At 43.2% G+C, this 26,639-nt stretch overlaps 6 protein-coding genes across 6 annotated transcripts; 2 read left to right on the forward strand and 4 right to left on the reverse strand.

The window, feature by feature from the left end:
• Nucleotides 1–1,420: 1,420 nt before the first annotated feature.
• H6S33_005551 (uncharacterized protein) lies at nucleotides 1,421–1,873 on the forward strand (the record flags this gene model as incomplete). Its single annotated transcript, XM_044836909.1, has 1 exon — nucleotides 1,421–1,873. One exon carries the CDS (start codon nucleotides 1,421–1,423, stop codon nucleotides 1,871–1,873), a length of 453 nt encoding a protein of 150 aa, XP_044698860.1.
• A 902-nt stretch (nucleotides 1,874–2,775) lies between these two features.
• H6S33_005552 (uncharacterized protein) lies at nucleotides 2,776–4,354 on the reverse strand (the record flags this gene model as incomplete). The annotated part of the gene is made up of 2 exons (XM_044836910.1): nucleotides 2,776–3,035; nucleotides 3,097–4,354. The coding sequence occupies 2 exons, from the start codon at nucleotides 4,352–4,354 to the stop codon at nucleotides 2,776–2,778; spliced, it is 1,518 nt and encodes a 505-aa protein (XP_044698861.1).
• A 9,091-nt stretch (nucleotides 4,355–13,445) lies between these two features.
• H6S33_005553 (uncharacterized protein) lies at nucleotides 13,446–14,177 on the forward strand (the record flags this gene model as incomplete). The annotated part of the gene is made up of 3 exons (XM_044836911.1): nucleotides 13,446–13,532; nucleotides 13,617–13,918; nucleotides 13,997–14,177. The coding sequence occupies 3 exons, from the start codon at nucleotides 13,446–13,448 to the stop codon at nucleotides 14,175–14,177; spliced, it is 570 nt and encodes a 189-aa protein (XP_044698862.1).
• A 1,544-nt stretch (nucleotides 14,178–15,721) lies between these two features.
• Nucleotides 15,722–16,782, reverse strand: H6S33_005554 (uncharacterized protein; the record flags this gene model as incomplete). The annotated part of the gene is made up of 2 exons (XM_044836912.1): nucleotides 15,722–15,986; nucleotides 16,043–16,782. The coding sequence occupies 2 exons, from the start codon at nucleotides 16,780–16,782 to the stop codon at nucleotides 15,722–15,724; spliced, it is 1,005 nt and encodes a 334-aa protein (XP_044698863.1).
• Nucleotides 16,783–18,857: 2,075 nt separating this feature from the next.
• H6S33_005555 (uncharacterized protein) lies at nucleotides 18,858–20,287 on the reverse strand (the record flags this gene model as incomplete). The annotated part of the gene is made up of 2 exons (XM_044836913.1): nucleotides 18,858–20,009; nucleotides 20,072–20,287. The coding sequence occupies 2 exons, from the start codon at nucleotides 20,285–20,287 to the stop codon at nucleotides 18,858–18,860; spliced, it is 1,368 nt and encodes a 455-aa protein (XP_044698864.1).
• Nucleotides 20,288–20,430: 143 nt separating this feature from the next.
• H6S33_005556 (uncharacterized protein) lies at nucleotides 20,431–20,904 on the reverse strand (the record flags this gene model as incomplete). The annotated part of the gene is made up of 2 exons (XM_044836915.1): nucleotides 20,431–20,656; nucleotides 20,720–20,904. 2 exons carry the CDS (start codon nucleotides 20,902–20,904, stop codon nucleotides 20,431–20,433), a joined length of 411 nt encoding a protein of 136 aa, XP_044698865.1.
• Between the last annotated feature and the right edge of the window lie 5,735 nt (nucleotides 20,905–26,639).

Consider the following 26,639-nt stretch of genomic DNA (forward strand, 5'->3'; position numbering starts at 1 on the left):
GCCAAGCAAGACGGGGAGAGTGGTAGATGACGTTATTAGGAGATCTTGAGACTGAATGTCTCCAAAACCACCCAAGAAACAATGAGCCACAGCACATTACAGTGGCTTTCATTGGGTGTGATGTTCAGTTGGCTGTAGTATTTTGGATATAAAACCCCCGGTGCCAGTATTATTGGATATGTATTCCTTTGGCGTATAATCAAAGGCCAAAATACCTTCGTACTACGTACGGCTTTTGTTGAAAAGTGACTTGGATATCACGAATGAAAGACTTGGCTAAACACAAATTTCCCCCAAATTTCTAGGCCAGTAGGAACTACATATTCTTCCCCTCATAATAACCTACATTCAGGCAAGATTTAGCGGTTCGATAAGATGGTTACTAGATATTGTTTACGGAAAAGGTCTAAACTAACACTTTTCGGTTCACTTGATGTAGAGTAAAACATAACGCAAAATGACACACTTCTATGATCCTAAATGACACAATTCCACGAACACTCTTTCGAATTTCCCTTTAAGTTCAGTCCGTCCTTCTCTCTCACGGCAATACAAGGTTATCAGTAATCCCATATAAACAGGTTGTCAACGTGTCCTTCTAAAGTGTCCTACTAAAAGGCCCTTTAGTTCCGAGTTTTTTATTAATACGTCATCAACGGGTAAGACTCTTTAGGTCCAAAGTTTTGAAGTGTGTTACCTCCCATTATGTGTTACTATACATCAAGTGTACCAAAAGTGTGTCACTTTAGACCTTTTACGTATTATTTAATTTGTAATAGTGTAATTCATAGTGGATATGATAAGATAACGAGGGTTGATGTTATCCAAACGAAATCTATCAGAGTCCATGCGTCTATAGGTCCAAGTTATATTGGCTCCATGGTGTCTTGTTGTATACGTTTTCATGGTACGTATAGAGTATATTTCAACATCAAACCAAATCACGTATTTAAAAGGTCTAAGACAAGAAGTGCACACGTACTTATATGTATTAATTTACACTCTAAAAACTCATATGTCCCAAAGCTAACTCTTTGCTGTTGTTTAAGTCTAGTAGTAATTGAAACCTTTTCGGGTTAGTTTGATAGCAATAAAATTCCGTGTAATTAGAACGAGTGATATATTGTGATTAAAAAACCACTAAACGACATCACCACGACAGCGCTCGCTATGAGGCGCAAAGTTTGATGCATACGAGATTATATTAAATCTGTATACTATTAAAGTTATGTACCCTCTCCTACACGTCTCCTTGTCGAATTCTATTCCTCGCAAGCATCCACCCAATCCCTTCATTAGTGCTGCTTCCTTTGTTCCCGGAACTACTTATACCATTAACCGGTGCTTGCTCCACAGATCTATAGAGGCGATTTGTTATCACTGCATACCACCTGTCAGCAGCGCTCACAACAAAGAAACTATGTTCATTTTCAAACCTTCAGAAACCTGTTACCATTCAACCCTAGACCTTTTCGAAATACACAACCTCGAACAAGCGCCCCTCGGCCACTGGGACGGCAAAAATGTCGTCGAGGTTACCAGAGCGCGCAGTAAGCCCAAACCCCCACGCGGGCGCGCAAGCAGCGTGTTCGCGTCCACCTTTACCACTCAACCAATCAAAGACAGAGAATCCCGGAAACTTGAAAACGACATTAAAAGGATGGACATTGAGTGGTGCGCCAGCTATGGAGAAGTGGCAAAGGGTGTAAGAGAGCGGCTGGCTATGGTGGGTGGCATACTAGAGAGGGCGGCTGATATACACAACCGCATGATGGAGGTAGTGGAGGGGGAGAGTGAGAAGGAGGTAGAGTTGAAGTTGCAGCTGTTAGAATCATTGTTTGAAGGAGTGGAGGAGATTGTATCATATCCGTAGGTTTTACCCCATGTTTGAGGATTAAGACTATGTTAACTGAGCCAGTGTCAACAACCTTAAACCTTCAACTTGAAGGCAACCTAGCGTGCGCACACGGACCCCAAAACTATAAACGTAGGTTCGACATGGGTAGCTCAGTATTGAATCTTAAAGAATTAAAATGGGTAGGTGCCTGATACCTTCAGCCCTACTTACCGTTGTGAGATTGAGAGCTGAATATCTACAGGGCTGAAAAATGCGCATTCCGGTGGTTTTAGTTTTGATAGAATTTTCCAGTGTAATCATGTCCTAGCTGTTAGAATATCTATGTTGAATGTTATACCACACAGTCTTTACAAGAATACACCTTTTAACAAAAAGAAAAGAAAAGAAAAAAAACTCCACAGGAAGTTTATTCACAGCCAATACGTCATCTAAACTACCCAGCGATCGAATCAGGGTTTTGGAAACTCACAGCTGCAGTGATAATAGGCAAGCAGCAAAAGTAAGAAGTCGAGCGGGGTATATCTCTCTAGGTTGCTGGGTTTGCGCACGGTTTCTGTTTGTAACGGGTTGTGCTACTAAGCTGCAACTGAACTTTTGGCCCCCATCCCTCGCATTCCAAATTCCAAAATTACAGTAATCGTGTACTCATGACTATATAAAGAGATGTAAAATGATGTTAAAAAAAAAGGTTCATAAAATAAGCGATACCCATTTCAGCCCTCAAACCTCAATATCCATAAAAACGCCAAAGTATAAATCAAAAATCTCAAACACCTCCCAGTAATCTGTAGTCATGACAATCATAAATATTACAAAGAAGGAAATCCTTTTCCCGGGAAGGTAATATAGCGAGCGTATAGGCAAGAAATATACAGTGAAAGTAAAAAAAAGAGGGACGATTATACAAGTACTCCAACCTAAACATCCGTAGTAGGACCCCAAGAGTCCCCAATGAAAGTCGGAACATTTTGGACCAAAGATAACTCCTTGTAAACTCTGCTTGCAGAGTCTTTAAGAAACATCGCATATGGTTTTTTTTGATGCCCTTTCTTTCGCCATTGGTTAAGACCCTTTGCGATGACTATGGCGTAACGTTTATTGTGGTCTGCTTCGGGAGATTCAACAATGAGCTTGATTGTGTCGAGACCCTGAGTCTGAAGGTATGATATCCATTGTTCTAAAAGATCGTTAGTTTTCATTTCCGCCGTCAAAAGTTTGATTAAAGGAAACAAACTGACCTAACTCAACCATAACCTCTGTGACATAGGTACTCGACATTTGCCTATTCTCAATAACCCCATGTCTTCTCGCCAACTCCGGAGCGTCCACAAACGGCCTCAACAAAACTCCCAAACAGCCCCATATCTCGAGCACATCCAGAAGCCCTCTCATGCTCATGTTCCTCCTCCTCCACCACTCTGCCTGCCTTTCAAGATACTTCTCGCCCACTCGCCCCTTGAACACAATACAAAACGTCCAGATATTGTACAGTGCATCATCAAAGTCCTGCTCGGCCCTCTGATTATGAAAGTCCATCTTCCCACTATTCAAAAAGTACCGGCATCTCAACTGGATGAGCGCTTTTAGTGCGCTGACTACCTCGAGACTGAAAAGATAGTCCTCTATGTAAGATTTTGCCGTGCACGTATCTGTGTTTCTGAGGAGTTCTAGTAGGTCATGCGCGGGCATGGATATATTACTCATGATCCCGCGCAGAACATACAGTTTATTCGGCTCGAGGACATCGTGGAAGCGAGAGTGTGTGCGTACTAGGGAGGACATGGAGGACAAGGAATCAAGGTTGGAGAAGATATTTATGAGAATATCATCGGATGCGCGCAGTATTGGTGACAGAGTCGGCGTGGGCGGTGATGGAGGTGCGCGTGTGGGAGATTGAAGGATAAGTGCTACTGGGGAGCAAATGGAGCTTGGAGGTGATGGGGGTGCGGTAGTCCAGGACTCCGTATATTTTATGGCGGTAGTGTCTATCTTGAGCTGCGGCTTTCGAAAGCCAGATTGGGCGAATTTTGGCGATGCAGGAGGGGTGATGACAGCTGAAGAATGGATAACACTACCGCCCATGGCATTTGGGTGCTCCTCTTCTTGATCCTCAAGGCTCATCGTATACGGAATATTGTCTGGTGGATCCACCCTTACCTGGAACCTAGGGATGATTTTGATTTCCGGGACTGGACTGTAGTGATAATCATTCCTTTCACCTTTGGTGTATATCCGTGCCTCCACCACATTGAACCGCTGAGTCTGTGGTATGCCTGTTGATGTTGTCGGTGTTGATCTTGATCGACTTCTAGTTGTTATTACCGAAAAGCTCCTCTTTTTCTCGATTACTGGTTTCTTCGTCGAAGTTGATATTTTATCAGACTTTGATCTCGACATCTTCCTGGGAGGTGAAGGATCGGTCTTCTCTTCCTGATTCACGTTCTTCCTTGAAGAACGTGATAACAGAGAACTGATGCTGTCTCTGAATCTGCCCATGGCTGCTTCTGGTGATGGTTCAAGCTTAGCATTCGTTACAGGTATCAAAAGGTGGTTCAGCGTACTAGGGAGCTGATGATTATGAGGGGATCATGAGGAGGTTTAAGAGTCTGATGGGGTGAGTGACTTTACATACGCACACAATGTCAAATCAAGGTGGGGAAACTCCATCATGATCTCAACTGGTAGAGTAAACAAGGCGCAGCGCTGCATCGGTTATTGGCACAAGGCGTTAAAAAACGGTGGCGGCTGCTGGACATATTTGAGACATTCGAATCATTGCTTGTTTGGGATACATGGGAGTGAAATGGTGCTGCATCATGTACGTACGGTACAAGAAGGCTGTGTTGCACAACCACACCCTTCTCCTCTCTGTCGCCTCCACTGTGGTAACACAGGCCAGAATTCGGCATCCACAAGAAGTGACTTCGTATCAACCCACTTACCTCACTCGAAGGAGAAGATTTTTCCCTCGCCGTTGAAAGATTTAGAATCGGCAAAAAAAAAAAAGCATACATGAAACTGGACTCGTAAATTATGATCTAGAAAGACGAACACCGAGCACAGAACGCGTACGCCCATGAGGAGCTCCCACCCATTCATCAATCACCCCGGAGAAACTCTTCAAAAACTATCCCAAGAGTGCTTGAGCCGTGTCTAGGAAGTCGACAAAAACCGACGATTTATACACGTGTTGATATAAGAACAAGAGATTTTAATGCAGACCTCTCGGCTAGCAGGACTTTGCATCCTGAGGATTGTCAAAAGCTCCGAACAACCAATGCATGGAACCATAGCTAGCAAATCGTTGTGCTGGACAATACACCCTAGCCCGCGGCACGCCTGCACTTTTGGGGAGGTACTGGTCCTAACGATAAGAACGCCAAATCATAACGCTAGCTTGTCACGCCGGCCAGGCATCATAAGTAACGGGCATGAAGCCGTCGTGCGTCGGGGGTATTTTGAACTAGAGTACGTATGTAGAGGAGTTGTTATCCGTGGATCTAGAATCTAGAAGCCTTCTGTATCAGGAACTGTAGAGTACAATCCTAGGACAATAACAATTACCCAATTCGTGATGTTCTAAGGTAGTGTTCCAGAATCGTTCAAAGATCCGAGCAGCGTGACAGCTTCACAAGATCTGGAGTAGGCTGTGTGCTCTAGGATGTAGGTACTCTACCTATATACATGTATCAAAACCATTGAGCCAGTAACAACGCTTGATCAATTGATCAAGTAATATGTATATTCGATCGTTTCTCCGGAGGTCCAAGGACAGCTGGTCCCCCACGGATTTTACGGAAACAATTGGCACTTCCTTTACCAAGCACTGATTGAGATTGAGATGCTGCCAACGGGCAGTTTGGCACCCTGCATGATCAGGCGTCAATCGGAATGCTGTCAATTGCCACTTCCGCTTGAGAATTTATCCATCCGCCCGAAACGGCCAGCGGATAGTTAGGCGCGATTTGACACCATACTACATCTCATTTTCTCACTCTTGTAGGTACGTACCGTGCGCGGATAGGCAGGAGTAGGTACTGTAAAATACCTCCTAGAGACGTACCTAGTAGGTAGGCATACGAAACCTACACAAGCCTTTTTCATATTGTGGCTCACCATTAACCTGTGAACAGATCTTTAACCCAAATCATTGTTTAGATAGAGACTGAGCCCGCATAATATTACAGAAAAAATCCAAAGCACGGGCCAAGATCATCTGGTGATTAGGAAAGATTTGTTCCTGATTGCCAAGAGTCTGGGGATTCCTTACGGATGGCAAAAGGATCCGGAATAGCAAATAAAAAGGGATTTTGTTCGTTGAAGATCTCGTACGGTACGCTGAGTTCCGGCGTGGCGGGTTAATGCGACTTAACACACATTATCCGGCCGCGGGGGAACCCGGTTAGCCAGAAATAAGTTACGTGAAGGTGTGAGGCCGAGTTTTTCGACGTATGAGGGTCTAGAGTAAATGAGGTATACTCAGGACCGGCCACAGATATGCTCTTGGTGTCAGATCGGATTTAGTCGGCTTTATTACCGGTTTCATGCGCAGATATGCATAAACCTAGCCCTATGTGCGCTTAAGCTTTTGCTAAGGCATGTAGGTACATTAATTCAACACTCCTATTAGAGTGGTATACATGTGCCTAATGCAGTATGATCATGTTACATGTAGAATCATTGATTTTAAGTCATAAATTGGCAAAACCATAAATCCGGGTGATATTTCATGATCCAAGAACTTTAGAAATTTTAGTTGCTGCTACATTACATGTAGTATCCCTTCATCTCTGTCGAAAAATGTCGCCTATCCTCACGTTGGTGCTAAGAGAGTGGCCCTAATTGCTCACAGATCTCATTATCTTTCTTATTAATTAATTGATGGTGCCTGGTGGGAAAGACATCTTTACTATCTATTCCAGCTTTGAAGTTTCGCTAGCTGCATAGTGGCAATATGCGTCTGGGTATCGGTAGGACGTTCGCCGTATAGGAAGGGGGGTTCATAACCCCACGGAGCTCGTTTTCTTCCTTCCTTCCTTCCTTCCTTCCTTTCTTTCTTTCATTCTTTCTTTCTTTCTTTCTTTCTTTCTTTCTTTCTTTCTTTCTTTCTTTCTTTTCTTTTTTCTTTTTTTCCAGCTACGGAGATATATATCGATGGAGATTGAAATTACGACCCTCTTATATTATAGGGTGGGCAGCTCCGACAGGCGAAGGGATAGTCCAATGTAGAACCGCCCTGGCCTTTCCCGTGTTTTATATATGTTTAACCATAAGATATAGACTGGATATCGCATTAGCTATCACCTAAATGTAGTGTAGCTCATATCATCATCCCCAGTACCGGCCTTCACCATCACGATCAATATAATTATAATCATGGTCCACACCTACGCCAAATTCGCCCCAGAATCAGGGAAGAAATCTTAAATTAAGGATCGGGCATCACAACTGTTGTTTAGCAGACTCATGAACAATTAATGATTTAAAAACAAGTCTGATGATCATGGGTTTGGATAAATAACTCTTGATTTGGGCACGTCTATGGCCATCCTTATATTGAGGAAGTACTATACTGAATATTTATTTGGATGAGAGACCATTTGAAAGTATATATACATGTAATAATGTAGTAACTGGTATTGCTAAACGAAAGTTAAATAGGCTATGTGTAATATACATGTAACCATATAAAAGGATGGGGGTTATAAATATGCGTAGAGTGTAAATTGGTAATAGGGTTATGATGAATACACATGGAGATATATAGCTATATGTTCATGTAATTTACTATGATCTTACTCTAACTCTGATCCTGACAGGAAAAGTGAAGATATGTATGATCTAGGTAAGAGTGAGATCAGTGAGCGAAGATCTATACTTCGAGTACCTCTCGATATTCTATAAACATATTTATAAACTTCTAGGGAGTTGCTATTCGGATTGACCATGATCTAACGTCCGAGAAAATCAAGTGAGATATGTGTTAATTGCCTAAACAAGATATAACGTAAGTATGCGTAGCAAATCAATCTGGTAAGGAGGGGGAATCTTAAACCGAGATCAATCGATAAGTTTGAGTAAAAATTAGTTAGGCTTGTGGACCTGTGATGGTCCGATCTATACAGAATTGTAAGGGATGACGGCGTGATTCGAGCCCGGTTTATATATGCTATAGATCCTGGTGTAGATACACATAAATATGTATGTACATATAGGCGCAGAAATTTACGGAGGGAAATACTGGCAATTGTACTACATATACGTTGATGATGCAAGGTGCTTTCCCAAAGGCCCAATGCCATGTTATGTAGTTATAAATGTTGGGGGCCGGTCACCCGTGAGAAGTTGGTATCCTATGAACTGGTCAATTCAGCTGCCTAACAACCAACACAAAACAAAAGATTATTTATAAACCCGCAACTTAGTTACAACTGATGTAGATAGAATGTCTCCGAAATCTAGGTAGACACATAATATGTCATTCGGTCAGCATGCAGTTGAGCCTCGTGCTGCGCCGCACGGCCCATGGAAATCGCCTGACGGAAGCTCAAGCTAGGATTTGTTAAGGTGCCGAGTATTCTCTCTCTCGCTTATTTGGAGTGGGTCTTCATGTTTGGACCAGGTGTAGAAATTTTCCCAGATAGAGTATTCTACCCAATACTTGATATATTGCGCTAATCTTCCCCGCAGATGTGATGTTTGGTGCAGATCATCGACATACACTTGTTATATATTTCCTGACTTTCTTAGAAGTGATTGCTATTGCATGCCATACAAAGCACGCCAAGTCCACTACATGTATTTGCATGCAATTAATAGCAGCTCGTCAAAAGAAAATATGAATAGGTACATACATATGTAAGTGTGCCTTGCCAAGGAACGTTCCCGGGAGGACAAAACTGATTCCATGGATGTGGAATCTGAACCTCCATCCTATTATGCAGGGTCTAGATGAAGAGTTAGGCTCGGCAAGTGAGCCGCTTAATTCGGCAGAGTTCCCATATAACCAATTCCTTAACGCTGTGCCGGATATCATAATAACTGAGAGATTCAAGAGGAGGAGATACGTCAACGTCACTACCGGTATCTATCTGTGCTACCAACCCCCCTCTATAGCAAGAACTCCGAATGATCTTAAAAAGATCCGGAGCCTCCTCCGTCCCATATGCATGCACAGCCACTTCATGTCCAAAAATTGCATCGCGGCTCAACTGCTTGAGGTGTAACCAGGAACCCGACACAAGGTTCTGACATGACTGACATCTCTTGTGTTTGTACGTGTGTTTGATATATAGCCGAACGTGCCCCCGAACTTTGATCGGCCTGTAACGGCATTGATCGCATCATACCGTATGTTTCCAATAGTCGGCCAGAAACACGGTCAGGCGGCGAACTTATGCTATAATGAGTCAGTCCAGTTTCTCACTTTTGCAAGTTTGAGTATAAGACATACTAAGGTAAGAAAATACTTGAATAGTCCAAGGAGAATTTCCCCTTATCTAGTCGGGCTCCGTAATTTCCAGGTGGGGGAGCTGCAACTCTGGGACTGGTAATACTAGGAGCACATTTTATGCACCGCCCTCTGCCTAGCTTTACACGCTTCATAGGCTGTAGAGTCACGTCGATCACTGTTTGACTTACTCTGTAAAGTTGAATGGGCGGTTAGCGTAAGCCGAGTGATAGGCTGTGTTGTGACTGTGAAATTCGAAGGAAGCTATTATCTTGATGTCGGGCTATAATTTTGGATGGAAAAAGTTGTTAGATAAAAACAGGACAAAACAAGAAAAGTGAAAGACTTGTGGTGCCCGGCATTAAGCATAAGGTAAGTGTGCTCTAGTCCCCGGACTCATATGTGCTACAACCCAGAGAAGAATAAGGTATGTATTGTGAATTGAATCGAATTAAACTTATATATTAATTATATGAACCCGAGAGTTTGTTGAGATACGTATGTACATCTATGTTAGAATAAATTTTGGTGAGCATAGGCTCGATTCAAGAATCTATTATTGTAATTGCTACACACACGGGGGATGGGCAGAGATTGATCCGGATTCGAACGTACCCCTTGATCAATTTTGCATATATATACATGATATATAGATATTAGCTAACTACATGTAGTATCGAGCTATTTCATGGTTTTATGATTGCCTCAATCAAGTTTATCTCAATTTGATCCGGATCCTGGGACCACTTAATCTTAAGCACGTAGCCGCATCTATAAACACAACTAACAGCTGGACCGTATATAATCCATAGCTAGATTCAATTGGAATCGGCCCCGTGCCGATGATCATACGAATCAATTGACAAACACAATGCATACTAAATACACAGAATCTCTGGGCCTTGGAAAAGAATCAAAACCAAGCTTAGTGTCTTTAATGAATCAATGGATTGCCTAGTGAGATCGGCCTTTGCACATATTGTATCATCAACATGCAGGACTTGAGCCAATTGGGGGCATATAAATTCTCGTGTAAAATACTAGAAGTTCTTTTCTCTACATCACCACGCGCATGGTGTTCTTAGAGTATATATAGGCGCTGTGCCATACATTTAAGACTTCCTGTGTCGTGCATGCGCGCGTGCATACCGATAGTCACTTCTGCATTCTGATCATGACAGACCAGGTGGAAAACACAAAATTTTCAATTTTATGCAGTATTATCAAGCAGAAAATGTGCAGATTGCTGATCGTATTTTACCTTGGTCTTCACTCACTTATGCACATAGGTACAGATTTAGTCTCGAAAGTATTACGAAGACAAAAATGTTTCTTCCTGTAACTCTTTTAATTAAATATAAGGCTTTTGAGTGAGTAAGACCGGGTGGCCATAATGTCTATCAGCCAGATGATGTTGATGTCCTGACCAGGTTTTGGGAACAATTAAGCTTTAGGGGCACAAGTGAGTTTTTACTACTAGTTAAAGTGAGTAATACGGCAGTTCAACTACAATCGAATGCGGATGTTACTATAGAGTTGGATTTTGGTTTCTAGTATGAAGGTTTGCATCGGTTTTCACAAAGCATTAAGGCCGGCTGGTTAGATATAGCCGGGCCAGGGCAATTAAGTATATCCACATGAAGCAATTGGCTGAATCCGAGAAGTTTGGTGACGTCCTGAAAATATTTGGTATCTAAAGGACCAGTTACAGGGTATTGTTATGGCGATAGTGATTTCCTTAGGGCTTCTGCGTCACGTCGTCTAAGGCGTTTATTATCTAATATCCTTACTTCCTTGAAGAAAAGCGGCGGGGTAAATACGCGCAAATCAGGACTATGTCGTGGTAATGCCAAACCTTATTAATTGTGCTTATAGTGATATGAGCGGGGTACGGAAGGCCTGGGCCTCTCCAATCATCACCCCGCTGTTCAAATATCTCCAACATGACGTATGAAGATTTTGCTCCATAAGTTGTTTAGATAGGTTACGTGGATCGTTTGCCTATAGGTATGGTTCTCCAACTGTAAGGCAAAGAATGCGGCGTTTGACATGCTGTGCCATATCTCCCTTGTCAGAGGTAGTTGATCGAGTGTGAAGAATGGTCTTTATTGGCGCGCCATACTTCACTACCTTGAACTGTGCTGTTACAAAAGTGGCGACGACCGATGAACTTATACAGACTGAAGAATAATCATAAATTAATAATGCGGCAAGAAGACATCAGGGTAAGAGCAAAATGCAGGGAGATTTACACGATGTTGAAGGATACATGTTTTTGCGTGAGGAAAATGACTCGTGACCGTACCGGCATGCATGTACGTCAAAATAAACGTGAATCCCGATCGAGTGATGAAGCAGTTTATTCGTTAATTGGCGAAGGCGGCCCCAAGAACCATGCATGTGGTTTGTTTCCGGTGCACGAACCTTAGGGATATCCGTATGTACTGGCGCATACATACGTCGTACTCTGCAGAAAACAGAGTACATAGGTAGACATCTTTGTCAGAAGGAAAATGAGTCTTCACCGCTACATAAGCAATGATTATTATCCATTGCACCCCTTTCTTGCAGGAGTGACAGGGTCTGGCGGGTGGGTACTCTGAAAGTGAAGAAAACAGCTGAGCGGAGCTGGGAGCGAAAGAGTGTGGACCCAGTTGACATGTGGCTCAAACCGACAAGCGAGAGCCGATAGTTTGGTAGATCGATCTCATGCAGTCATTTCGTGGGATCTGCTGGATACGGGCACATCTCCTTACCTGTGGATGTAGTATTAAAATCCCACGGACCATGGTATCACAATTGATCGGTGGAGTATTAGGTGAGATCACTGAATCGGAGTGAGGGAAGGGCATTGACGAAAACGAGGCTCAGCGGGAGCACGCCCGGCCGGGTAGCTGTGCCACAGACGACGTTGAATCGTCCAATCACAACGTCTCTTTCTAATATCAACCCAGGTTTGCACCGCCCTATGCTTTGTTAGACAAATTACCTTATATGGATCTATTAGGGTCTTAGCTCATATAAGCTTTACCCCAATAGAGAATATAGCCCTGATTAAGGTCTATTTGGTTCTATTTTTTGACAAGAAGGTACTAGAGTAAATGCGAGTGCGTTACTAAGGGTGCGACATCTCGAACCACAGAACATCTCAACTTCATAGTACTCATAATACTCAGATTCTAGATTTTTCAGTCTATTTCCGAATACCAGGCCGTCACTGCATCCATTTCTAAATCTTGGCACACGTCCCCGACACACGATCAGGCTAGTTAACCTCCTCTGCTGATGCAGATTCGTTCGTCATGGGATAGTGCTTACCCTCAGCCTTTGATTTATTCTCCTTAAGCTTACCTTCTAAGTAATTACGGGTCAACTTTTTCTGGCTACTTTACCAAGATTGTCTGAGCATCAGAATAATAAACACCAATCGTCTGACTTTTGGTATTGCATCATAAACCATATTTCTAGACATGCAATGACCAACATAGGGCAAAAAAAGCAATGGCTCCGGTACAGGGTCAGAATAATGTTTCACGGAGATCATTGAGATCTAGGCAGAAAGAGGGGAGGTCGAGGGGAGAGTTGGAGAAAGAGCCAGAGAATATTGATGTATTCACTAGGCCAGGACCTCACGGGCCTGTGTATAAGATGTGCATGATATTCGCTGACAGTTGCATACTCCAACATGCACCGAGAGAGATTGAATATTCAAGCTTGCAATTGATTACCCGTGATTAATTCAAACACAGTGCCGCAATCGCTAAACAACTCCGAGGATACTACGCATCGAAGATTTTTACAAGTTCCGAAAGAAGCCGATTCAATTGGTTTCATCGTACCGCACTGGAATATCAGCCCTAAAATTAAACATTTGAATTTTATCTACTTTTATAAAGCCACCGTTCTTCCCCCTAATCCATGGCATCAAACGAAACAAACAACACTCAGTATCTCTCGATTGACAACTCAGCAAATCGTTCAGCTTCTGCTCCCCCTTCAATTTCTTCTTTTCCGTCATCAAAGTGTCCCACGGATACTTCCCCTTCCCCTTCTCAAAAGCTACAGATTCATCCCATTCTCGAAGCTCAAACAGACTCTTTCAACGAAAGTATTGCCGCCTCAGATAATACTGCAGAAATGTCCCACTACTCTAGCAACACCAGTGAATACTCATACCCGGCATCTACCTCTGGCGCTCCATATGGCTCTAGTCAAATTTCCCAAGTAAGTATCTTGATTGAAGACAATCCTCTTTAAACTATTTCTACACCACCTAAGGATTTGCTCTAACACAATTAAAATTCATAGACTGAGATCAATCAGATGTTACACACCCTCCGCAGCCATCGAGTCAACACCTTGACAGAGCTCCGCCGTATAGAAAAAGTTCTCTCATCTGTAAATGCGTTAGCATATTATGCACCCATGACCGAAGCCTGGAACTACTATGTCTCATCGAATAACTTCCTCAGCGAGCTCAGAGGATTGACGAGACAATATCCATTCAGTACAGAACTCTTGGAGAGTGCTAAATGGAGTGTATACAACGATCCAGATAGCAGCAAGAGTTGGAATTTTGCTTGGCTAATTCTTACGAAATTGAGAAATGAGTAAGTCCAACTATTATAACATACATCTTTTCACATTTATTATATACAATGACTAATTGAAGCGGTTACTGTGTTTAGTCAAATGGTAGCAGAGTTTGCTACTAAGACAGCATATGAGCCCGCCATGTGGGGTAATGCTACTCCTGATCCAGCGAGTGCCACTCAGTTGGCTTCGGTCTTGACTCAGGAATGGTCAAAGGCTATTGATCAGATGCTTAGGCATTGGTCTTCTCCACCTACGACTTACTCTTTCTACTGAGTGATAGAAGTCCTTAGCTTCTCTCATTTACTTCAATGTGAGAGAAGCAAGCAAAGTGCCCGTTCGATCTCTCAGATGTTGTTTTGTTTTGTTTCTTTATTTTTTAACCTTTTCTTTTCTTTTCATGCTAGTCTTTCCTTTTTATATATCTGTGTAGCGAAATATCAATCCTTTCGTCATGAGCGATGACTCTGATAAATTTAAACTTTACGTAACTTTCTTCTCATGACCGGTCTCAAGATTGAAGTTTGAACTTATCGACCTGGAGATAGATGATCTTCGTCAATTTCTATGTTGCAATTACAGTCAACCACGAAAGTCTTGATTCTTTTGTGACTCACCCAGAGCTGTTTTAATCCTCCTCACGGAATTTAGAATCAAAGTGCCAAACAACTGATTTGATAGCAGCCAAAACTATTCTCGTCTCCGTAGGCTGATCTAATTATTATAAATTCGCAGCTTTCCCCCATGGCCACGTACCTCTAGCTTTTTAAACCCCAGAGTGCTACTTTCGGGATAGTCGCCAGTCGACTGCCATCAGCAGCACGCCTCCACTCTTCGAGTCCCCTGATCTCCTGATTTAAATTTTTGAATTATGGAGATGACTCTTATAATACCGGTTTCCCCGTTTCCATTTTTGGGGGACGGGGGGCTACGGTTGGGGCATTCTATGTGGGTTAGGGTTTCTTTTTTTGAGGTGGTTTTTTTTGGTATAATAATTAAATTTTCTACTTTCTTTTAACATAAGCAAAGAGTAGTAGCGTCCTAGAGTAGAAATACGTTAGCTTCGTCCCCGAACCTTCATTTAACCCACCAAGGTTACCATATATTAGTATTTGCCATACACCTAACCCTGAACAAAAGCTACCACCCTGCCTTAAGCTTAGTGGTTGATTAATTGAATCTCCAATAGGTTGGGAGAAGTTCGATCGGGGTCCCCACCTTGCACTTTGGGGATAGTAATCACGTTTACCATCTTTTTCGTTCACTCTCTCCTAAAAGGATACTGAGGTCATGTGTTTACATGTATATGATTTATATACGCACTGGTTCGTTTATTTATATATTTAGCTAGGATTATATAATTTGTATAATTGTTTGTCTTCTTTACTAATTATAAACCGGTTTGCCGTGCAGTTCTGGATAATTTGCGACTCGCGAGCGAACATTGATATATAGTACTTAGACTAGGGGTGCCTCCGGGCCTGTTACCCCCGGATCACTATTCTTCTTACTCCAAAGGCACGTATACAGTCTAGAATAAGGAATTTGAGGTTTTGAAAATGATTAGCGCCTGTCGTTGATCTCCCACAGCCCGAGTACTAGTACAGGTAAGTACCCGGGCATACATTACTAAATTATCATTTCCGGGAGTGCTTTGGTAATCCGTAGAAGCCAGGCCATACATGATGGTTAGACATAGAAAGACTTGAAAATAGCAGTATACATCAGGGAAGATTATATAGCAATCTATGAATTTTAAAATGATTTTCTAAAACTATAAAATCCATATATACATGACCTGCATGTATTCCTGTACTAACCTAAATCTTCACATCCTCCATGCCATCTTTCACATCCCCCTTCTCCGACTCTTTATCTTTCACCTGTCCCGCCTTCACGGCCCCAACCGCTGCCTCTCCTGCTTGCCAAACTACACTTGTTCCTAAAACTGCATTAACCGCAACCTTCCCTACGTTTCCCACAGTCTCTCTTGACTGTTCAACTAGTTCTTTGGCTTCCCCTCCATATCTATCTTCTGCGCTTTTGGAAACACTATCTCCGATTGCGGCTGATGTATTTGCAACACTATTTACACCTCGTTAGCACTGACTAACCTTATTTATCCGAGATGTTAGACTTACCTGTTTCCAACCTTTCCAGCGGTATTCGCAGTGGTTTCCATCCCTTCATCGACAACCTTTCTCACTGGCCATTTCTCTCCCTTCTCTCCACTCCCTGCGTCGATACCTCCAGTTGCCACGCCGATCTTCTCGCCAACCCACCTCCCAGCCTCAAATGTCGCATTACTCACCGCGCTGGCAACCATTCCTGAAAGCTCCGCAATCTTTGCACTGCCTTCTACAGCCCCGCTCGCTATACTTTTTGTTGTTTCAGAGAATTTCACCTCTTCCTGTTTCTCGTTCACCCCTCCACCGAGCGCGATCTGAAGCGCAGAAACAAGATCATCCTCGTCCTCAACCTGTGAGTTTTTGAGAAATCCGTGGGAGAGAAGTAAAGATGTGAGCTTGATCCCTAGTGGCGAAAGAGTGGGTAGAGAAGGGAGAGAAAGGTGGATAAATCCTGTGTCGGAGCTGGAGAGTGGTGTGGCGAGGAGGTATTGGGAGTGGTCCGTCGTGCTAACAGCGACAGTGGTAGGAGGCAAAGGGATAGTTATCTTATCAATTGTTAAGAGAAGAATGGGTTCATTGATCGTAATAGTATCGGTGGTAGTGTTATTCGTGAGTGATTCATTCAAGGCGGAGGTGGAAGGTGGATGAGTGAGAGTCAAAGTACCGGAGGCGAGGGGTATGCGCAAGGATGAGACCAGCTGAAGAGCTGTGACAGTAGGGATTTCGAGTAGAGGCGAGATGATAGAGGCCATTTCTGAGTTGTTTTCGTATTGGGGCGAGGAGAATCTGGTTGCTGGAGAAAGTACTAAATACTCAAGTAAACTAGAGACGTAGAACTTAAGGGACAGTCTCGCTTTCAAGCAGGTAGAAATAGGTAGAAATAGGCAGATGTGTAGCTATTTCAGATGAGTACTCTTTAGCTGTCAACCAAGTATTTCCCTGAATTACTTTTGATTATATTTATATTGTTTTACGCGACGTCATCGCGCATGCAACCAGCTGCTGACATTACTTTAGAGTGTGTTGAGCCGCCTGCGACAGTTGCTTTGAGTCAAAAATAGCATTACTTGACACTCTCAGTAGGGTAAGTAAAGTACATGTAGGTACCAAGCTGCTGCCAAACCAAACATGGTAATTTGAGTACTGATAGTTGATCCCTGGGGGTGTTGCTAGCCTCAGGGTTGCTTCTACTTCGTAAAGGTGCTTGGTGACGGTAAGCCTGGTTGCCGGTACTCCTGAGATAACTCACCCTGGCCCTGGAGGGAGGGGATTTAGGTGTATGCAGGGCACTAGTGTTAATGGAGGTTATTATCACCCCTGAAATCATCAATCATGAGCAATATCTCCTGGCTCGGGCTTCTTTCGAGTGATAGTCCGGGCTCGGGCCGTTTGTATTCGAGTGGTCCAAATGGTAGAGCTAGAGGTTCTTCGAAGCTTCGTTAGGCGCACATCAACAGTAGAGTACATGTAGGTACATAGTCCTAGCTGCTCTACTCTAGTCAGTGACGCTGTCTCAACTACGGAGAATTATTCACTTATTATATGCCTGGCACCTGGCCTGCTAAATCATACACGCTAATATTGACTCCAAGCTTTGACTTTACTCCGAGATATGATACGATTGATGAAATTCGAAAACAATGCTGACAAGGTATCTGTAATACATGTAGTGTCGCTGCGGGATAAAGAACCCTACTGTGTATTATCTTTATTGGCAGAATACACGCGTACGCATCTAGCTAGCCACCATGTAGGTATCAGGATGTGCCAGGATGTATCAGGATATCAACGCATCTCTGGACATACCCGTCTTTTTATCACCACCAATGGAGGCACGAACGACATTCCTCTTTGAACCTGCCAAGACATGGAACATTTTTTTTCCTTTCTTCCTTTTTTTTCGTATTGACGAAATGTATTTGTTTTTGCGTGGAATCCCCGGTCGCTGGAAATATCCGGCGTATGCACGTAGTAGTTCCATGATCGACGTCCTGATTCCGCGTGGAAATGTGGAATGTTTGTGCAACGGAACGGGAAAAGAAAGCGGGTTTTTGTCCGGAGCGGGAGTGGGGGCGGGGTGGAGAAGAACCGGAGGCCTCAGGGGGAAGAAAAAAAAACTCGTTTCCTCGTATAACACACGTGTGAGATAAGTACCATATGTGGTTTATGCATCGCTCACAGGGCTTAATATATTAATACTCGGGCTATGCCATTCCCAGACCCATTCGGCATGCAGAAGACATAGGGATGCATACCCGTACCGTAGGCAGTGCTTCTTTTCTTTGATGTGGATTTTGGTCCTCAGCGCAGGTGACTATGATAGATGAAGTAGAGATTTATGTTAAACCAAAGAACTTTTTTTGGTTGTTGCATATATATATGATTGGAAGCTAGTAGTTTTAGCAAAGTTGGTAGCTTTAACAGCGTAAGGGATATGGCTAGGATTCCGATTTAATTCGGTCGTTTTGCATACCGTTAATTCTCGAATAACCCACTATCCCCGTATTTGTATGTGGTAAGTCCGGAGGCGAATTGGCGTATCAAACTTCACGGATTCGTGCAGATACACGCTTTTTCTCACGCGGAATTAAGACTTCACGAAGCCGAGATAGTGGATTTCTCGAGAATTAACGGTAATTCCGTATTGCTCAAGTACCTATTACACTCCCCTTTTTGGTACTATGTATGAAAAATAACCTAGTTTGGATATGATATTATTTCCAAATATTGAGCTTCCACATAAATGCCCACAAACCCAACGCCAAAGTATACAAACAAAATATGACTCCATCCACAATAACGAAATACACACTGAAGATTATACATACTAAGCAATGCCAGAAAACATCATATCCCATTCTTGCCAGTCAATGTCCTCACTATAATCATTCCCCAAATCCCAATTTCCAAAATCCCCATTACTAGCCATCTGTACTGGCGTTGGTGTCTCACCTTTGAAATCTACCGTCGAATCAGAGTCTACACTGCGAACACCAGTAACGAACCCCAATCCAGCGGTCTGTATCACCATGTCCCTCTTTTTTCTCCCATCAATTACTTCGCCCTCGCCTGTATCCACCGCCCTTCTCTTCCTTCCGCCACTTCCCTTCCTCCCCGGTTTCCCTTCTCCTCCAACAGACAACCTTTTTACAGCATCCTTATCCTCCGCAACTCTCTTAGTGAAAATCGCTAAAGTACCTGATAATATCATGAAAGACCATTTTTTGTCCTCACACATGAACTTCGCAATGTCACCCACCTTTTCCACTGCGTTTCCCGCCGCACTTCTCAGCTCGTCATCATAGTCTGTGATGGGGTCATGCTTAATACTCAAAGCCACCAGGAAACATCGGACTTGAGCATAAAACATTATCCCCCAGATACTCGGACCAGTCAACAATAAATCCTTACTCGTGTATCCTAACGCCCTGACAGAATCGTTGGCAAGTAAGACTCTCATATCCGATGCATTCGGGATTAACTCTGAGAAAAGCGCAGCCTCAGCATCAGTTGTAGGTTTGAAAAATGGCCCGTAAAAAAGTAGCCTTATAGTAGCGTAATTGATTTCAAGATGTGCCAAGGTGATGGGCGACCATATGTGAGCGTGAGCTCTAATTCGCTGGCCCAAATGAGCGACTTCTTGTTCAACGAGACGGAATTGTGCGGGTGTGACATGTGCGAAACGGTCCGCGCGAAAACAGACGGGGTGTATACGACCTAGGGCAATTGCTTGCTGGATGAGCTCGACGAAGTATTCGTGAGGTGGGGCGGTGGGATTATCAATGTCATGAGGAGAGGGGAGGTCGACATTAATATCAGACATATCGATCATGAGGGGGTAGCCTTTGCCGGTACTGGTCCAACGGTCCTTGGCAAAGATGGCCCAGAAAAGGCGGCGTTTCATTTCTTGCGTGAGAGGGTGTTCGTGAGCATATGTTTCTTTCCGGTGTAAACGGAGTTCAAAAGCCATCCTAACTGCCTATAAACCCTATCAGAACCGATATATCCCTATATAAGTCATATATGGGTATGGTAACCTACAGCAGCAAGCCTAAGGGGCCATGTCTCGACTCCCTCAAGACCTTCACACTGAAGCTCAAGCGTCAAATGTATTAAAGTCAGCGCTTGGAGTGTTTGTATCGATGGTTCATATTTGCTCATATGGTTCTTGAGTTGGTACTCCAGAACACGCTTGATGTGTAAGAAATCACGCGTGGAGACTATTGCACCTGGTAGTCGGGCTGCTACACCGTACATTGCCGAGAGAAGTAACTGGGTCGGTTTTATTGACTCGAAGTATGATATCCCTATGATTGGTATATAGGGGTGGACGTTGGAAAAGAATCTTTATATATATATATTGATTAGCCGGTAGTAGACTTCCGTGTTAGAAGAAGATATTACAGATTTTTGAGATATTGAATAACAGGCTTATCAAGCCTTAATTCTTGGTCGGCATCAGTATCGCCGCCTATCCAGAGCGAAGTCGAAGACTTATGTTGCGAAGCCACTTCTTGTCGCAGACGTAAAACGCGAGTTGCACTCGGCCCATCACTCGGGAGAAGGCTGGCCTTGGAAAACTGGAAGCCACCAAACGCCGAGTTAGAGCCGTTAAGAATAATTGCCCTAGGAATTCCAGGTTAATACTTGTTCACCTTAGATGCCAAATACGCAGTGTATCACACTCACCCATCTTTCGGGGCTTGTGAACGAAGGTTATTTGAATCGGAGGATTCCCAATCTTTCACACATTCTAGCCCATGCTCCTGACACCACACGCAGCTTGCAGATCCGCCTACACCGTCCGGAAGGGAACATTTAAGATGCCTGCGACGACAGTCGAGGCAAGATTTTCGGGGTTTATGGTAGACCATGACTGCTGAGAGTGAAAAAGGTTGTTGGGTGTATGGTGTGCAAATGTTGCCGTCTGTCTACCTTACCTGCCTGCGGCGGTGAACAAGAGCGAAAGGCACACATAAGATACGTACATGTAGACAATCGGATTCCGTGCGGTACTTACCATGTATGTATTATGTATGTATGCATGCTTCAATTTAATCTCTCGGTTTTTTTTTTCCTTTTCCCTTTTACAAGCGATGCGTGTGCCCAGACCGAGACAGCGCCATCCTGTGTATGCACTGGTTGTCCCACCTTCCATTTTCACGGAAATGCGGGGAGAAACAGGCACAGGGATCATGTTTCAGGGGACATTCGTTACCCAGTAGTGCTCTACTGATATAACGGAGTCCCTGGGGCGAAGGATGAAGTGTGCGTCTGCCCACTCCACTACGATATCCGACGGGGATGGACGATGAAATGAGGGGAATATGTAGAGATGTACCTACATGAACATGCGAAACCCTATATGTACAGACACGGAACCGGATTATTCCCACTTCACCACATAAGCATCATACCCGTTTTCTGGCTGTGGTGGGTATAGAGCACATACATATGAGGATAGCGAATTATGCTTCCCACAAGCTAAATCGGCTACTTATCGGTGTAACGTAACGTATACTAGTAAACCAATGAAGGCATCACAGATGAAAACCCTCCTCCTCATTCTCATCCTCTAAGACCTCAATTAATACTCGAGCTTTGCCGTCATCATCATCGGCCATCTTCTACCCCTCTCTTCACTGTCCTTTTCAAAAAGACGACTTTTCAGTAATCATCAACTGTTATGGCGGACCATGCGGATCAAGTGGAGCAGAATCGAATCAAAAGACTTAAAACAGCCCGCGCATGTGACCAGTGTCGACGAGTTCGTTCAAGGTATATATCATGATGATAACTCTCCCCCTTGTTGAAATCCATCAATCCTGCCTGCACTCATCATGATACGTCGTCTAATTGTTGTTAAGATGCGATATTCAAAATACAAATACAGCATCCACGAGTCCAGACGAAAGCATATGTGAACGCTGTAGACGTTTGAATCTAGAATGCACATTTATCCTACCCATCGGAGAGACCAGAGGGAAGCGGATACCTCTGAAAGGGTGACATTTTTCTTTCTTCTTTTCGCCCTAAGCAGTTGCTTTGACACCAATGTTCCGCTCCGGCTCCGGGGAAGGGAGTGGGGTGAACCCGTAGAGTGAAGTGTTACTTTAGTTTTTCTTGGCCCTAACGCAATATCCCCTAGTAACCTGGATCACAACTCTCCATCCCGGGAGTCCGCTACCACAGAAGGGTTAGTGAAATCTACCATCCAATAATTAGCTATTAGCTTACTAAACCACCGCAGCTCCCCTTCATCGGCAGAAGCTTACACCGACCCTATCGAAAAGTAGCCAGTAATATCTCCTCGAAATCAAGAACAGCTTAGCTAATTAAACAAGATTCAAAACCTTCATAACAACAAATTTACCAATAATATCACCGAGAGATCTCACCCACGACTCCTCGATATTACTACACTGCTGTGCACGGCTCTTAGGAACGTTATGCACAGAAACAGCATCGGACTGTGCTGTGGATAAGTTGAAGGCATCATTAGAGGCTTATATGCTGAGTAAATCGCCGTTCAAGACCCCCACAGTCCAAAATGTACAGGCGCTGGTATTATTGGCAGTTGTGGTAGAAGATAAAGGGTATGGACTAAAGTTTATGACTGTATGTTGTCTTTTATTTTATATCAATTTCAGGGAGGATAAAAATTGAGTCAAGCGCACAGGCAGTCCGAATGGCATGCTCTTTAGGTTGGAATATCCAACAACCCGAAATTTCCAGCAATAATAGCACCACCGACGACGCCGAAGACTCAGCATATATCCAGTACCTGTGGTGGACTCTTGTTACACTTGATATATGGCTCTATCTCTACTCAGGGATTCCTCTCCTAATCAATTACCGCGATTTCAATGTACCTATGCTACTTCCTCCGCACGCTCCTAACTTCTTCGCATCTCTCACTTCCTTGTCGGAAGTTTTACGCTTCAAAATAAGGCCTTCTTCATTCTCGCAGAGGGTACCAGGGGCCACACCATATAATTCTTTACAAGCTTGGCAGACCATCTATCTTTCCTCTATCATCGGGATAGGGGGATTATTAGAAGCAGTAATAGACGCATTTCATGGTGCTGTAGTGGCGCTATTCGTGTTGTCCCCAGAAGGAGATGCGGTTCCCAGGGATGCAGAATTATGGCTGGCGAAGGCAGTGAAGGGGGGGTTTGAGGGAGTTTTTGGAAGGGTGAAGGGGTTGAAATGGGCTAGGTGGATATGCGTATTGGGATTGTTGAGATTAGAAAGATGGGGAGGTGGTAAAACATGGGAGGATACAGTAGAAAGAAACGTTTTGGATAAGGTAAGGTTGTTAGAGGAAAGTGGTGTCGGTTGGGAATTAGTATGGAGGATGGAGGAGATTCTCGGATAGACGGATATCAGTTGCCCGATCACTAGTTTACTGACAAAATAATGTAAATACTATCATTGGCCTACATAACGTAACTATATGTGACATTTACTTTCCTCTTATTCATGGCCCACCGTTCGGGTCTCTAGAACTATCGTTTAGGATACATTGACGGAAAAGAGTATAGAGATCGAGAGCCAGCCAATCTCAGATTCTTTTTATCACCAGTCTAAAGCATCGAACCCTATCCATCAACACCTGCGGCCATGAGCAACAGTACAAAGCCTATTCTTTGAGCCCAATACGTAATGAATATCTGTATTAATATATCAATGGTCTCGATATGTATCTGTAGGCATAATGCGCAAATAGATGTTGCAATAAGTGAAGGCACGTCATTAAGTTGGTCAGTTGATCAAATTACTGGTTCTCCGGAACACAGATCCAGACAGTAGCGGTGTAATATTCGCGGCTATTGTTAACCCCGACTTCCCTAGATACATATTTTACATGTATCTAGGAGGCGAGCATTAACACTACTACATCTGATGGCGACGGATACAATTTCCGAGTAACATCTACATATGACAATATAAAACATGCCCATAGACCTTCGAAGCAACTTACTCTCTGTACACCAATACATCTACCTCCTAAGTGTAAGTATCTAGCCAGCACTAGTACAGTAGATATGTCCTATATCCTAGGTATATATTGATGACTTAGATACATGTAGTGTTGCCATCGAATTGGTAATACTTGTAGCTTTAATTCCAGGCTTTGGCCGGAGTTGATATTTGGGTGTTTAGGCCTACTCAGGTAAATAAATAATGGGGAGATCAAATACAACTGTATGTTTGTTAAATAAATGCGCATGATCTATATTTTTGCGCCTTATGTAGAGAATATAACTACATGTACTGTACCTGTAACTCCGTGTACATCATGTGAGCATCAATATCTGAGAATTTTCAAAAGCCACTTCATGTGAGATTAAATGGAATGTCCATCCTCCCATCTGATAACAATATAGTACTACACTTACCATGTATGTATGCGCTAGTCTATGATTCTCCTCAAACATCAAGCTGAATATTCTCATCCATGCCTGGTTTGAGGCAACCTTTGCATAAAAAGTATGTTATGGCAAGTTCCGTTCTAGTACAAGGATCGTGGATCGGTCAAGACCAGGTACATATACATGCCGATTTTCTCTAAGCGAAATGAGGGATCATAATTACGATAGCTAGAAGCCGTAGCTCTAGCAACGCAACGACGGCCATTCATCACAAGCGATTAATGTATCTGTGAGTGCTGCCTCGGCCTTGATTTTCTGATAGCTATCAGCCTGGCCTACTAACCTGACTTAAGCTTGAAAGGCCTAGATTATAGATTAGTAAATATGTGTACTAGATAGATTTGTTGCCGGAAATTACACAGCCATTCATTGACCGGTCATGTCAGTTAAACAAACAAAACCGAGGCGGTAGTCATGTTAAGTTAACTAATTTGACCAACTGAAATACAGCTCTCGTACCTGATTACAAGCTAGTAGCTACATATATACATATGTGCCTCTCCTATCATAGAATTCTTCATTTAGCCGGACAAAGCAGGGGTAACAGCATTAATCAAGTCAAAACAGTTGTCAATCGCGATATATGTCTATCTCACTTGTGTTAATACCCAGGCATATTATTTTCTTGTACATGTATAACAGAAGGTGTACGATACATGCGGGTATAAACCGGGACTTTTTTCGGTTCAATCTCCTGGGCCTAGTTTAGAAGCTTAAATGCAGAAGTGGTTGCGAGTGATTCATTATGATCGATCGATCTTGATCTACAAATGACGTTAGGTCGGTATTCAAAGTTCGTATGGAGCAAGAATATCTGTGTTGGATCTCAAGCTACACACACATCTCCGGCCCACAATATACGCTCACCATGTAGTTTAAGAAGCCCTACAATTTCCCACCTCAACGTCCCCCTCTGCCGTAACCACTCAAGCATCTAATCAAAGGGCCTTTTTAAAGGCTTCTAAAGATGACCCGATCAGCTCTTTATTTTTCCATCTCTAGGCACCGGAGTCCATCTTCTCATTCTAGCTCTCTGACCACGGGGCCGGTCCTTATTAAGGCGAAATTCGAAGGATATGCCACCAAACTACTACTTCGGAGAACGTCGTTTGTGGTCCCGCTATATGTTAATGAAAGTCTCTATCCACAGACCGACAAATTTAATGTTCATTCGATGGAATAAGGTTTATTCTTAGGAGGTTAAACCTTGAAAAATTCGCGTTCGCACTTCATTTTTCTGAGCTAATAAAGATTTCAGGCGCTGATTAAAGAGGGAGCACATAAGCGTACATGTACTTATTCATGCTCTGTGCAACCAAACCCTAGTGGCCACTGGGCTGGAGTTTGATGAATTTATCGATCGAATGCCGGTATTGGACGATTTCCCTTATTCAGGGGTTACATCCAGACTCGAAACCTTTGGCTGATTCAGTGGATCTTAATTTTGGCAATCATCTACGATTTACCTTGCTCCCTTGCTTGTGAAAGGATGCTGCCATGGGATATCATACAACAATCCCTGAAATACGTGCCGCCACTCCAGCTCTGGAACCTTTTAATGATTTTTCTTGTGTTCTGGGTCAACTACCCCGCACACGCCCAAGAGGCGGTTAATGCACGAAGACTGAACTAGACTCAGTGGTTTTACCCATTCAGAAAAGTATCATTTGAGAGAGTAAATATATCAAAAGGTGGTTTCTCTTGGATCGGCCGTACTGGTGGCTAACATGAACCTGGATGGATACCCGGCATCTCAATATCCGACGTGTATGTACATTAGTGCGATCTACGGACTTCGAGATGAACTTTGACCGTTACAATTGTCTTTGGTTTGAGATGAACAAAAAGGTTTCTAAGCATATATCCCTCAAATGGAATAAATCGGAATTGTCTCAGAGTGGCGTGCAGGTATTTCCTCGATTGTCATCAAGATTGATATTTTTAACAAACAGAGTGATTCCGTACTTTGCGCCACATACACACATCGCAGAAAGGATATGTCATTATCAAAGCTTTGGTTACTTGCTATCTACCTTATTGGAAGTATTTGTTTTAAATATCATTTACTAATTAGACATGACTAGAGATTCTCAGCAACTAGGGTAGCGACGCTACGGTGAAAAAAATTTATGTTTTCACGTGATTTGAATCTCAAGATAGCAGTATGGGTGGTG

This window comes from Morchella sextelata, assembly GCF_020137385.1.
Source record: "Morchella sextelata strain SCLS chromosome Unknown scls_2, whole genome shotgun sequence".
In the NCBI taxonomy this organism is placed as follows: domain Eukaryota; kingdom Fungi; phylum Ascomycota; class Pezizomycetes; order Pezizales; family Morchellaceae; genus Morchella; species Morchella sextelata.